This window comes from Pecten maximus, chromosome 16 (genome assembly GCF_902652985.1).
Source record: "Pecten maximus chromosome 16, xPecMax1.1, whole genome shotgun sequence".
NCBI classification, from domain to species: Eukaryota; Metazoa; Mollusca; class Bivalvia; order Pectinida; family Pectinidae; genus Pecten; species Pecten maximus.
The window spans coordinates 7759400-7773778 of NC_047030.1; the positions used below are offsets into that span (position 1 = coordinate 7759400).

The 14379-nt window shown below is 36.5% G+C and overlaps 1 protein-coding gene and 1 long non-coding RNA gene across 2 annotated transcripts; both read left to right on the plus strand.

Moving 5' to 3' along the window:
- The first annotated feature begins 602 nt into the window (after positions 1–602).
- LOC117344470 (neuroligin-4, X-linked-like) lies at positions 603–2867 on the plus strand. Its single transcript, XM_033907216.1, has 2 exons — positions 603–2177; positions 2585–2867. Exons 1-2 carry the CDS (start codon positions 604–606, stop codon positions 2811–2813), a joined length of 1803 nt encoding a protein of 600 aa, XP_033763107.1. The 5' UTR covers position 603; the 3' UTR covers positions 2814–2867.
- Positions 2868–6779: 3912 nt separating this feature from the next.
- On the plus strand, positions 6780–9823 carry LOC117344506. The gene is made up of 2 exons (XR_004536201.1): positions 6780–7737; positions 7972–9823. It is a non-coding gene; the product is annotated as an uncharacterized LOC117344506 (long non-coding RNA).
- The last annotated feature ends 4556 nt before the right edge of the window (positions 9824–14379 follow it).

Consider the following 14379-nt stretch of genomic DNA (forward strand, 5'->3'; position numbering starts at 1 on the left):
GATAAATGAAACGTCATATGCAAAAGCGGGGCCTACAAATGTATCTTAAACTGTATGTCATAAACAGCGATTAATATCAGGTTCGGGCTCATTTATCCTGTATTTTGTTTACAGTAGAAGTCGACTAAAAGTGGGCTTTGGAACCTGTGGGTTGGACCTTCTATTTAGCATACATTGCAGTATTCTGGAATTTCAATTTCATCTTGTACTAATCCGCTCTTCGTCTTCCGTTTCTTTCTTTTCTTTCGATGTTATTTTCTTCTATTGGTGTCTGTTTGAAACCAGTTCTTTCAAACCTCTAAGACAAACAAACCGTCCATGGGAAATTCCTCATTCGTATCGTAGCTGTCACAACCGTTAGATTTTTATGTTCAGTCATTTCGCTATGTTTAAGTATTGGTGAAATAAGCCTTATTTCTAAACTAATATTCGTGTCGTTACCTCGGACAGCATAAACGCCAGGCGGCGGTAATATATATCCATCTAGATAAGATAATATACACGCTAGCTTGAACTCTTGACCTCACGAGGTATTATTCAATTCAGATCAGACAGCCTTGTCATTTGTGATATAGCCAGAACCTGCGATAGGTAGTTGGCACCATGGTTATTCGTTTGTGTGTAATAATTCTGCTTTGTAGTGGTGGGATTCATGGAGATCAGAAAGCAGTGACGTCATCTGCAGGCTCCATCATAGGTTTCAGCGGACTCTCCAACTTTAACGGTCGAGGAATGGGCACAAAGGTATGGAAATATTTAGGCATCCCATATGCACACCCACCTATCGGTGAACGAAGATTCAGAAAGCCCGTCCCTGTGACGAATTTTTTAACAGCGTTCAAAGCTTTTAATTTTGGCCCTGCATGTCCTCAAAATACTTTCATGGCAAGCAAGTGGATTCCTGGTGAAACAACATATTCCGAGGATTGTTTGACATTGAATATATTTGTACCGGAAGTGACATCATCGAATACTAGCAAACTCCCGGTAATGATATGGATTCACGGTGGGGCTTACGCTATTGGACAGTCTGGGATATATTCCGGGGAAAATTTGGCAGCATTCGGTGACGTTATCGTAGTAACAATGAATTACAGATTAGGGCCTTTTGGTTTCCTAGCAACTCATGATGACGAAACGAAAGGTAACTATGGTCTGTGGGATCAACATCTTGCCATAAAATGGGTTCACAATAATATTGGTCCTTTTGGCGGAAACGCAGCAGAAGTGACTTTGTTTGGGGAATCAGCCGGCGCAGCGAGTGCAGTATATCATGCAATGTACCCAGGTAACCGTGGATTGATAAAACGGATAATATCTCAAAGCGGAAGTCCTGATAGCGCATGGGCATTTCAAAATCTTGATGATTCTGCAAGATATACTGCTCTTATTGGGAAATCTTTGGGTTGTCCAGATTTGACAAACACCGCAGCAGTTGTGAAATGTCTGAGAGGAAAGCCATTCCAAGATATCATCAACCACTCGAGGGTAGGCGCACTGAATGAGACATTGTTCAGGCCAGAGTTTGTCCCTGTGATCGATAATGAAATAGTATCCGTAGATCCACTTGCAGCTTTTGGACCAGACAATACTATGCCAAGAATGGTAAGAGATTATTTTTCCGAAATTGACGTCATGACTGGAATCAACCAAGGGGATGGTGGCTTCATTACTTCCGCGTCACTGTTGCCATTCTTACAGAAAATTAAGACTTCGTTTCCATCAAAATCTTCTCGTGATATCGTAGAAGACACGATAATTCCGTTGATACTGGCAGACCGCCTTGGAAATACAACCGCAACGCTTAACAAAGTCACGGCATTTCTTTACAAGGATTGGAATAAACCTTTTACAGAAAACCGGACATATCTACAGGAACTTCTAGACATTGCCTCAGACCATTTCTTCTTCATTCCTTCTCTGTTCACAGCTCGAACCCACGCTAAAAATACAAACAGTGCTTCTACCTACCTTTTCCAGTTTTCATATCATTCCTCATACACCAATTCATCGGATTGGATAAAGGGCGCTCAACACGGCGACGAGATCTCGTACGTGTTTGGTTTCCCTGCAGGAACGCTAAAATCAGCGATGAAATATCCGGATCACGTGACTCAACAAGAGACGACGCTATCTGCCACCGTTATGACGTATTGGACAAACTTTGCGAAGTCAGGGTAATTTTTTTCCGTTTTCATTATCTAGTTAAACACTCTTGTGATCAATGTTGCTTTTACACAAGACAACGAACAACAAAATACTAAAGAAAGGATGAGCACCTTATTTGAAGTAAAAGAAATAAGTTCGAGATACAAACTACATCAGACAAATTGTGATATGGATGAGTAGGTTGTTAAAAGTTTTAATATACTAATTGATATATACTTCACACTATTACCATCCTCAGAAAATTGAAGTTTTTCATCTTCTGAATTTGAAACGAACAAACATTATTACCATACATTGTACTACGTCTCTATATTTTATATTCAACTTTCGCTTTTGAAAACGTTCTCCTATTCATTTGTATTTTGTCGGTGCTACTATACTCTCATTAAGGAATATGAAACTTTCTCTTTTTTAGGAATCCCAATTACCCAATGAGCGTGGTAAACAGTCCAATGTGGCCTGCATATGACCTTGACCATCTTCGATACATTGATTTTGATACCAATGTGACATTAAATACCCACATGTACGCCACACGCGAGGCATTTTGGTTACATTTGGCGCGTGATCTACAAAATAACGCCATACCCGGTGGAACATCAACGGATGTATTTCCTCCTCTTCCAGGAATTATCATAGGATGAAGTTTCTTTAACTCTAAATGTTTGTTTCACATTATTAAAAAATGAGAATACTAATAAGTGTTCTTGTTCATCACAGGAACCGTTTACTAACATGGGATACAGGAATCGACGTGGCTAATTTTAGGGGATATACATTTGATAATATAACCCATAGACAAAGAAATGCGTCCAGATAACTTCAGGAATGGGTATGAAATTTTGCCATTGATATTAGTGGGGCGCATCTATACGTAAGCATTATTATCCTTTCTTCCCTTTTGATTTGGTGGTGATTTACGTATTAATCAAACAAATGGCATAATGTCTATACATCTTTCATCCAGAATGCACTATTATTTTCAACTACAGTGCAACTTCCGAAAACCGAACCTTCTAAAAACCGAACACCTCTTAATACCGAACGAATTGTTATTGTACGGAATCGGTCCTTCTTTATTATGGTATTTAAAAACTTCCAAATACCGATCCCTCTGAATTCCGAACACCGGACCGATTTTGTCTCCGGTTCCTGATAAAGTATACCAAAAATTACTTCTGAAAACCGGCCTTACTTGAGCGATTATGACACGAGGTCAGGCTAGTCAACCGTGAAACAACAACTGTGACGGGTATTGTGTGAAGTCAAATTGTGTCTCGATCGGGACTTACGTTTACATGTAGGTGATTTGTACAGGTAATCCAATAAATACCCTGAGGGGCGTTATGAGTGTAGTGTATAATCAACACGGTAATTAATACTAATTATGAAACAATGCCACACTTCATCGAAGCGCTGCAGATTCCATGTTAATCTTCGCAATACAAGTAGAGCTAGGAGCCTGAGTTTCGCATTCTAATCTAAATGAGGCCCAATAAGGGGTGTTCTTGCAGGGTCATAACTATACACACTGAAATGATGCCAGTGTCCGATGTTTATTTTTTAAGACAATACCGATATCGGGAATACCACCGATATCAAGTGATCAATTGTAATTCATATTGAAGCAAGACATCTTCACACACTTTCATATCATTCGATTTCCGTTTTTTGTAAAATCATTAAATATCCCGTATTAGGCCCCACCACATGGCGAAGCAACAGAATGCAGGTCGATCGTGAAGTGCAGTAAATGTATAAAACTATATAAAACTACAGTTAGTCATTTTAATTTCTTATATAATCTGTAATATATGCATTGATTTACTTTCATGATATTCATATTCTTCAGACAAACCAAATTATCTATGTGCGTATAGTAGGCCTAGTGTCGGTTTGTAATCGGGTACAATCTAACATCGTCCGACCAATTATATTCGGAACTCGACCGGTTATTTTGACCAACTTCTCCAAACCGAACCCTCTGTAAACCGAACAAATATCAATGTCCCATGCATGTTCGGTTTATAGAGGTTCTTTATGGTCATTGGAAAAATAACATCTTTTAATCAATTCATTTATGTGATCCGTATCCTCTTTTACACATAGTACAAAACCATTCCGTGACAAAGATCAACAAAACGCTAAAATGTAGTCAAATGTGCGCAATTGTTCTTAATTAATATCCTAAGCTGCGTTATATACATGCTAAGCGCTAAAAAGAGTTAAGAGTTTCCATGACATTGGTTATAGAAATGGTGTAACAATCACGACGTGTCACTAGACTGTATCTATAGTGTTTTCTCACAGAAGGCAACGTCATAGTTGTTAGTAACACTAATACCGATTTGTGGTGTCCGAATTACTGGAAAATTTCCGAGGCACCGGTTTCCATAAGACTCCCTTTGAAAATTTGGAACGCATGAGCTGTTCCGTTTTTTGTCTTGTACATGTATGCTTACAACAAAATCGTGTACAGTGACCTGAATCGCATGTAGCCTATGCAATAAAATACATTAGTGTGATGAGGTTCCCGCTTTCGAGCACTGCCATATATATGTACTGCAGGCGGGTAAGTGGTGTATCGGATACACTAAAGAACAAAACAATTCCACAGTCTAGAACCAAAAAGTCAATAAACAAATACAGCAATCTCTTATATGCTCTGCGAGATATCAAAAAGTACACCATGGTATTCACATCTTAGACAGTAATCTGTACCTGTAGATCTTTAACTTGCTGGTACGATTAGTTCTGTCTTTTTCCTGATTAAGCTTGAGCATTCTGATGGTACTGACGTAATTAATTTAGACAGACTTCTATATTTGCTGCTATTGTCTCTTAGTTGCCTGGTGGTCTGACAACCATGCTGATCTTGTCATCGTCATAATAATGGTAATACACGTTATGGCGACATGAACATATCATTTACCCACTGAATTTATAGTGTTATTAATTAATCTTCATACTAAATAAGAGTCGCTTTGTCATAGTGTTTTGGTACATAATACAAGCGGCACTTCAAAGAAAATATCCATGGCAACAGCTCATCAACAGACATGTATATTTGATAATGTGATGATTAACTATATTGGTAGCCTAACGGTAAGGTAATTCATGGTCGGAAGTACCTTTGATCGTGGATGTAATTTTGTTTTCGTCAGAATTTGGGGTTGTCGCTTTAAGCATTAAACGTACAAGAAATTCAATCTACTCTAGGGCACTCAAGCTGAGCGGCAGGATACAACATAGAGACCATAGAGATGATGTTGCCAACTGTTTTAATTCTTGTTACATTGCGGAATGTGAAAGGTAAATATAATTTGATTTTGAATAATATTCAAACTTGAACAATAGTTTGCATACAATTCTCAACATCTTTGATAATATTGCAAGAAAAATATATATTTTCCTTTGTACTTGCATCTTATTTGTTTCTGAATTTGTTTGAGCCTTTGGATTGGTTTTGTTTTGTTTTCGTCAAACTAGCAGCTAAGGTCATTTAATGACGTCCTCCCATGTGTGCAAGTGGTAAATGCGGGTATTTTTGGGAGGTTGTGTTGAGTTAGTCTCCTTGTGACATTGCTACCTCAACGAATACAATACTGTAAAAGACACTCAGCCGGACATCCAACCTGGTCATTTTACCTGAAACTGGGTGAACAATTTGTTTTATTATGTTTATGACGCATTCTTTTGCCCCAAATGCCGAGTCAAACACTTTGGTATATTTAACTGTTTTCTTTATTAATATTATTATTTTCTGTACCTATATTGAAGTGCTTTTAACATTGTGGTAAGTACGTATTGTTTGATGCGCATTAGCACCGCTAGCTTGAAATTGTTCAGAGTCAGAAGGTTGTAGGCTCGTTACCGAGGGAGAGTATAAGGGATCCTTGTAAGGAGGAGAAACACTGGATATTTTACTAGGAAATATCCGTCGTGTGATTCCAGACCACGTACCCTCGGTACTGGTAATCGACGGATATTCGTCATCAATCGACTCAAAGATTGCGACAAAAGACAAATGAAAAATGAGTACAACATTGCTGAAAACGTGGCAACTGATACCGCAAACCGATGACATGGGTCTGGACAGGGATATCTCAACCCGAGTGTAAGAGTTTGGCCAATCAGCACGAGGCTGAACTCTTACACGAGGGTTGAGATATCCTTGTTCGTGTTTGATTATGTTTCTCACATACTAACTTGCAAACAAATATAAGTTTTTATGAAAGTTTTTCATCGCGCCATCTTCAATGCTCTTTGGAATGTACATTCATAATTCATGACGTCATAATTTACTATTTGGTTACTTGCGTTATTGTGAGCAGCGTCATAAAGCGCGTGCCGGCTGTCTTTACCCCCCTGTGTAAGGTCGAGTTTCCTCTTACCCTGGACAGGGATATACGCAGTTTTACCGGGGTGATGTTTTGATGCTCTTTTCACGTTCTCAACAAATATAATTCGTCACGTCAACAATACCATGACGTCATGGCAACAATATCATGACGTCACGTCAACATTTCCTTGCAATGATGTAACGTCAATATTAGATACATAAGAGGGTAAACAGGGTAAGAGAACAATAATCATTGACCCCCATGGAAGTGGGACAGGGGAATCTCAACCCTCGGGGAAGATTCTTAAGTTGCCAAACACGAGGCAATAAAAAAAATCATAATAGTTTGAATTACCTACCTTTGTATCATTTCTCTCCGCTAGGATCCGATCATAAATATTGTATTTTCGAAAGCAAGCGTAGAGAAGAAAACAAACTATGATAGATAATCCAATCTACACATAACCTAGGGTATGATCAGGTCGAGATATAATTCCACTACAAGTGTCTGAAGAAGTTTTTGAGTGGTATTAATGAAATTGAAAAAGAAAAAAATCAAATATTTCGATTCATGTATTAGAGAAAATATCCCTCTTATTAACAACATTGACTACTGACTAAAGAACGAAAAGACATTTAAAAACAAAATCCCTGGTTGCAAAACTGAAGCTTCCTAGTCAGGTCCGAGGTCAAGTGATGGAGTAACATTCGTGGAGTTCTGAGTCATTCATCGTCATGCTAAATTAATTCAATTTTATTTTATCATTGACAGCAAGCTCTGCTATCCAAATCTCCACTACAGATGTGTACGGTTACATCCGTCTGACCCAATATGGATATGTTTACCAGCCGGTGCCGGACTGCCTCGCACACTTTACGTTCCAGGTGAAAGCTTGTCATGATGTACATGTGGGACTTTTCAACACTGCTGGAGAACCTTACACATACGAAATTGTTATAGGTGGTTGGACAAATTCCAGGTCGAGAATTATTAGCTCGGTCAACCTCTTCCAAAGTTAATAATTTCGAGAGCAATATGGTGGATTGTAACGTCCACAAAAGTTTCTGGATATCTTGGCGGAACAATGTGATATCAGCGGGGCGTGGCAACTCCTTCAATAATGACATGATATTGTCATTTACTGATGAACATCCAAACCAAATACGATCTGTTGGAATCACGACAGGATTCGGTGCCTCGGGTGAATGGAAAATACCAAGTGAACGTAAGAATCTGTTAAAACACATCTTTACATTTTTATTTACGACAAAGCTATTCTTTAATCAGTATCCAAAATGTATTTCATTGCCATGAATTTTGAGCAATCTATTTTGAATAGTTATGTTTTCAAATGGCAATTGACAGGACATCCGTTGTTATCAAAATACATATATGTATATGCTGTAAAATGTATAGGAAATATAAGAAGATTCAATTTGCGAATATTTTTCTCGTTTAGGTCCATCATTGCAGTGCTATCAAAATGTCCAATGGTCTGTGTCACCAGGACATCAGAACACAAACATGACAGTCAACATCACGTGGTCTGTGACAGCTGATAACCTCGGACAGTGCGCTGTGGCCTGTAAACGGAGTAGTTCATGTGTGTCATTTGTGTATGATAACGATAGAAATGTATGCCAAGGTCACGGACTGCAGTTCCATAATATCATCGAAGGTCAAGGTCACACACATAAGGGAAGCCACTATTTCAGCATGTCGTAGATTTTGAACAGCTTTGTTGTTTAAGTTGACAACGAAGACGTACTGCAACAGTATATTGGCCGTGTTTTCAATGAATGCTAATATGATGTTTCGACGAGGTTCCATAGAATACCCTCTTCATATCCTTTTGTTTGTGTGTAGGAAAATGTCAATTAACATAAACCTTATGTTTTACATTCTTTACAATATGTGTTTAATAGAAGTTAGGATTTGCCAGTACAATTATAGATTTTTGTCCGCTTGAAGAAAATTTTGTTTTGAAAAATATATCTCGGTGTTCTTATCCTGGCTACAAGTTGATCAAAAAGAAATCAGTATATATCTTTGATATTGATTTTATATAACATTGTACGACTCAAGTATTTTCTGTGAGAAACATGATTACAGGTGTTTTTCATGCTACAGCTAGATTTGGGATGTTAACCGAGCAATAATTGAATGAAAATATTTAACGTTTTTTTTTTATTTTTTATTTAATGTTTTTTTTTTTGTATATTTGCTATACGCATTCAATAAGTTTAATTTCTGTTGTAATATCTGTATTGTAATATTTGCATTCTTTGTTTCAACATTGATGCTATATTTGTATTATTTGTTTTGAGTGTTATTTTCCTTTCATATTCTGTTTTTCAGCATGAATTTTACATTTGTATTGTAAAACGTTGCGTTCAATGTTTAACTTACCTTTTCGAATGACAATTAAGCTTGTACCCTTGTGCGGCGTCATTAATTGGGCATTTAGCTTGGAAGAAGGACGATCGGGTTTATTCAAATGAATAGCCTTGACCCACTTCAAAGGCCACAGTGGTCAAACTTTAACATTTTTTGTCTAAATAACCAAGTATCCCAAAAACCTTTATATTTGATCTGTATGTTTTTAACATGGAGTTAACGTGATTGGTTTATAGTCGATCAACATGATTAATCCTCGATATTATCTCTTACTCAATGTTGTCACATATTATGCTAATTCTTAGACAGCCTCGTTTCCGGCCGCTACGCGACGAGTGAGTGTTGAAGCACCACTAGATAAAGCTATCAATAATATATGTAAAGCGTTCGAGAAAATAAATTAAATATGTATATGTATAAACAGTCATATTGTATATCATGTTTTCCCATCGATCACACACATATTGATTACAAATAGTAATGACTTATTTTCGACTTGAAACGATATGGCATTCCCATGCGACTGAATACATCAATACAGATTATTTTTCTTGGATATTGCTAATCACCAAATTATCTCCAAATGAAATTAGTTTAAAAGAGTTGTATTTTTCCATAGATTGCTTCATCCTTAAATTCTTTTGTGGTTTGAATCATTGGCGTAAACCTTAAATGATTGAATTATATGCTAACAAAATATATCGGTTTATCGTGAAAAATCTCAAATTATCCCCCTTGTCACTTTGCTTATTGGAGTTGGATTTAGCTCCCCTTGTCCGTTTCAAACACATGTTAAAGATCAAGCTCACTAGAGGAGAATATTATGGTGTACATGTATTTTATTTGCAAAATATTTTTTAAAGACCATTGTATCCTTCTCAACCATAAACAATTAAACTTGAATCATATATTTACAAAGTGATTTGTCATATTTCTTACAATGCTGTAGAAGAATAAACTTCCGTTTGGGGTTTAATTTCGAAATAAGAAATACTGGATCCAAGGAATATAATCCCGGATGATTTGACATACATAAACAACGAAATTTAACCCCAACGAAGGTAAGTCAGAACGTCATCGGTAACTAGATATTTAGAAATATATAATTATCCAACATATCAATACAATAGTCCAGAATATTTTACACTCGGTACTGGTAATCGACCGATGTTCTGTGGCACGAAGCCGAAGGTCAAGTGCTATAGAACATCGGCCGATTACCATTACCGATAGTCAAATATTCTGGACTATTGTTCAGACACCTGTCATATAATTGTTTTATTTATTTATTTTTTCCCATTTTTCATTACTGCAGTTCTATGCGAACATTCTTAAATCAATAAGGATATGCTTCTCTGTTAGCAAATTTTGCTAGTTTTGGGTTTGTATAGCTTCTTTCGAAAAATCTTTATTGCAAACAACAATTTCAATACAGGTATTTTGATCATTTGAGACTTCACATGTGATTCAATTGCCGACAGTCGGATTTTGCCATAGTTGAGCGACTCTTTTAATCAACCCCTAGGGGTCAATTAGGTCACTGACCATAGCTAATAAACCCTTTGTTGAGTCTGTATATTGTGCAACACATATGACTGGTACATCAGTAGTGTGAATCAAAATCTGAAGCATCAGATTGACGCACGGCATGCACAAATCAAGCGTCAAATGAAATATTGCTGTGTCATTGACCCAAGGTCACGGGTTAATGGATGCCTTGCTGGTTCTTAGAATCACTGAAAACTTGACTTTCCTGTTGACCTGGAAGTCGCCGTGACTGTCTTCTGGCAGCGTTGACATCTGAATGACTTAGACGCTTTAAAAGCGTAGGACTAAATTCCGAAATGTCACGGGTGTTCAATAGTTCGCACGTGATCAAATTCCAAACCGTCACAGGTGTTCAATAGTTCGCAAGGGACCGTGGCCGTGACCGTCATTTAAGCAGTGAATTTGTTCAAAATATAGCATATGTAGTAAGGCAAAATAAAACGAATTTGGTAATAAATACATGTATACATATAACAAAAGCAGTAGGGAAAGTGGCTTTTTATGTGCCACCCCCTCCCCTAAATATACCTTACCATCTCCCTAGTGGCACCCCCTTCGACAGGGATTTGGGGGTGATTGGATTGGATGAGGGGTAACGATCGATGGTAGGAGGTGGGGTGCCCATCTATGACGAGTTTTGGGATATCTATTTTAGCGGTATCGATTGCTTTACCGTAAGAAATAACCCAAGCGGTTTGTTATCGTACTAAGTAAGAAGTGCTCAGGTCACATTGTATGATTTACAAACTATATCGCATATACAAGCAGTTGACCCAAGATTCATATCCTTTCCTAGAGAGCTAGTGATTCCATCAGCGTCACTCTCAGCTTTGTATTTTTATCAGTAAATCAAGCTTTCTTATCAATGTGGTGTCTGTCTGCTTTGATCACCTTTAAGGAGAAGACTGAGATAGACAATGTCTGATGTCTAATCCTATTGACTTTTCCATCATGTCTATAAAGTTGAAAGTGAAATTGAAATTGAACATAAATGTCGGGTTTCCAGCAATGCTAATTTCCCATGGGGGTCGACCTAATTAATATCATATCCTTAGAGACCACTAACCGAAACAATGTTTGTACAATCAAAGGTGGTTTCCATGGCAATACATATAATTCAAATAATTCAATGACGCCTTACTAATTAATAAATTGATTAATAAGCTAAATTACAAAACAAAGAACACAGATATTTATAAAACAGCTACAAATAGATGTATTTTAACAAAAAAGGAAAGCTTGAACCATAAACTAAATATCTAAGTATACTGCTGACAAAAATTGTTTAAGCATTCTGTGATGTTAGCTTACGTTTTGGTGACAAAATGACTCTTTGAACGTCTTCCATATTCAGTCTATTCAAAATTAGTTAGCGTATAGAGAGCTTTATCGGTTACCCTAATCTTGGCCAAAGACGAAAACTTTGCCATTTGTGCAAAGCGTTGATTTTTGGCTTTGATGTGTTTCACCCAAATGGCTTATTGAACGTTTATGGACATAACAGACCATCCTGTTCCACTCCAAACCTTATGTAAACATATGTCTTTCCTAATAGATAACAACCTTCAGCACGCAAACGAATAATGCCGACATGTGAAGGTCACGTGCGTGAATCGCTGTTGTAACTTTAATCACGACATTTGATACGATATGTTACTGGTGTCTTTAGGGGAGACATTATAATAAAGAAATCAGTTTCCAGTGTTACAAAATATTCCCTGTCATAGTAAATCGGTTTCCAGTATTACAAAATATTACCTGTCATAGTAAATCAGTTTCCAGTGTTACAAAATATTCCCTGTCAAAGTAAATAAGTTTCCAGTGTTACAAAATATTCCCTGTCATAGTAAATCAGTTTCCAGTATTACAAAATATTACCTGTCATAGTAAATCAGTTTCCAGTGTTACAAAATATCCCTGTCATAGTAAATCAGTTTCCAGTGTTACAAAATATCCCCTGTCATAGTAAATCAGTTTCCAGTATTACAAAATATTACCTGTCATAGTAAATCAGTTTCCAGTGTTACAAAATATCCCTGTCATAGTAAATCAGTTTCCAGTGTTACAAAATATTCCCTGTCATAGTAAATCAGTTTCCAGTGTTACAAAATATCCCCTGTCATAGTAAATCAGTTTCCAGTGTTACAAAATATTCCCTGTCATAGTAAATCAGTTTCCAGTGTTACAAAATATTCCCTGTCATAGTAAATCAGTTTCCAGTGTTACAAAATATTCCCTGTCATAGTAAATCAGTTTCCAGTGTTACAAAATATCCCCTGTCATAGTAAATCAGTTTCCAGTGTTACAAAATATTCCCTGTCATAGTAAATCAGTTTCCAGTATTACAAAATATTACCTGTCATAGTAAATCAGTTTCCAGTGTTACAAAATATCCCTGTCATAGTAAATCAGTTTCCAGTGTTACAAAATATCCCCTGTCATAGTAAATCAGTTTCCAGTGTTACAAAATATTCCCTGTCATAGTAAATCAGTTTCCAGGGTTACAAAATAGTCCCTGTCATAGTAAATCAGTTTCCAGTGTTACAAAATATCCCGTGTCATAGTAAATCAGTTTCCAGTGTTACAAAATATTCCCTGTCATAGTAAATCAGTTTCCAGTGTTACAAAATATTCCCTGTCATAGTAAATCAGTTTCCAGTATTACAAAATATTCCCTGTCATAGTAAATCAGTTTCTAGTGTTACAAAATATTCCCTGTCATAGTAAATCAGTTTCCAGTGTTACAAAATATTCCCTGTTATAGTAAATCAGTTTCCAGTATTACAAAATATTCCCTGTTATAGTAAATCAGTTTCCAGTGTTACAAAATATTCCCTGTCATAGTAAATCAGTTTCCAGTGTTACAAAATATTCCCTGTCATAGTAAATCAGTTTCCAGGGTTACAAAATAGTCCCTGTCATAGTAAATCAGTTTCCAGTGTTACAAAATATCCCGTGTCATAGTAAATCAGTTTTCAGTGTTACAAAATATTCCCTGTCATAGTAAATCAGTTTCCAGTGTTACAAAATATTCCCTGTCATAGTAAATCAGTTTCCAGTATTACAAAATATTACCTGTCATAGTAAATCAGTTTCCAGTGTTACAAAATATTCCCTGTCAAAGTAAATCAGTTTCCAGTGTTACAAAATATTCCCTGTCATAGTAAATCAGTTTCCAGTGTTACAAAATATTCCCTGTCATAGTAAATCAGTTTCCAGGGTTACAAAATAGTCCCTGTCATAGTAAATCAGTTTCCAGTGTTACAAAATATCCCGTGTCATAGTAAATCAGTTTCCAGTGTTACAAAATATTCCCTGTCATAGTAAATCAGTTTCCAGTATTACAAAATATTACCTGTCATAGTAAATCAGTTTCCAGTGTTACAAAATATTCCCTGTCAAAGTAAATCAGTTTCCAGTGTTACAAAATATTCCCTGTCATAGTAAATCAGTTTCCAGTGTTACAAAATATTCCCTGTCATAGTAAATCAGTTTCCAGTGTTACAAAATATCCCGTGTCATAGTAAATCAGTTTCCAGTGTTACAAAATATTACCTGTCATAGTAAATCAGTTTCCAGTGTTACAAAATATTCCCTGTCATAGTAAATCAGTTTCCAGTGTTACAAAATATTCCCTGTCATAGTAAATCAGTTTCCAGTATTACAAAATATTCCCGTGTAATAGTAAATCAGTTTCCAGTGTTACAAAATATTCCCTGTCATAGTAAATCAGTTTCCAGTGTTACAAAATATCCCGTGTCATAGTAAATCAGTTTCCAGTGTTACAAAATATTCCCTGTCATAGTAAATCAGTTTCCAGTGTTACAAAATATCCCGTGTCATAGTAAATCAGTTTCCAGTATTACAAAATATTACCTGTCATAGTAAATCAGTTTCCAGTATTACAAAATATTCCCTGTCA

What these genes read in the sequence shown, in the direction of transcription:
- LOC117344470 (XM_033907216.1), top strand. Translation starts at nt 604, where the DNA reads ATGGTTATTCGTTTGTGTGTAATAATTCTGCTTTGTAGTGGTGGGATT. An exon ending in ACAAACTTTGCGAAGTCAGG is followed by an intron (nt 2,178 to 2,584) that starts GTAATTTTTTTC and finishes TCTCTTTTTTAG; the next exon opens with GAATCCCAATTACCCAATGA.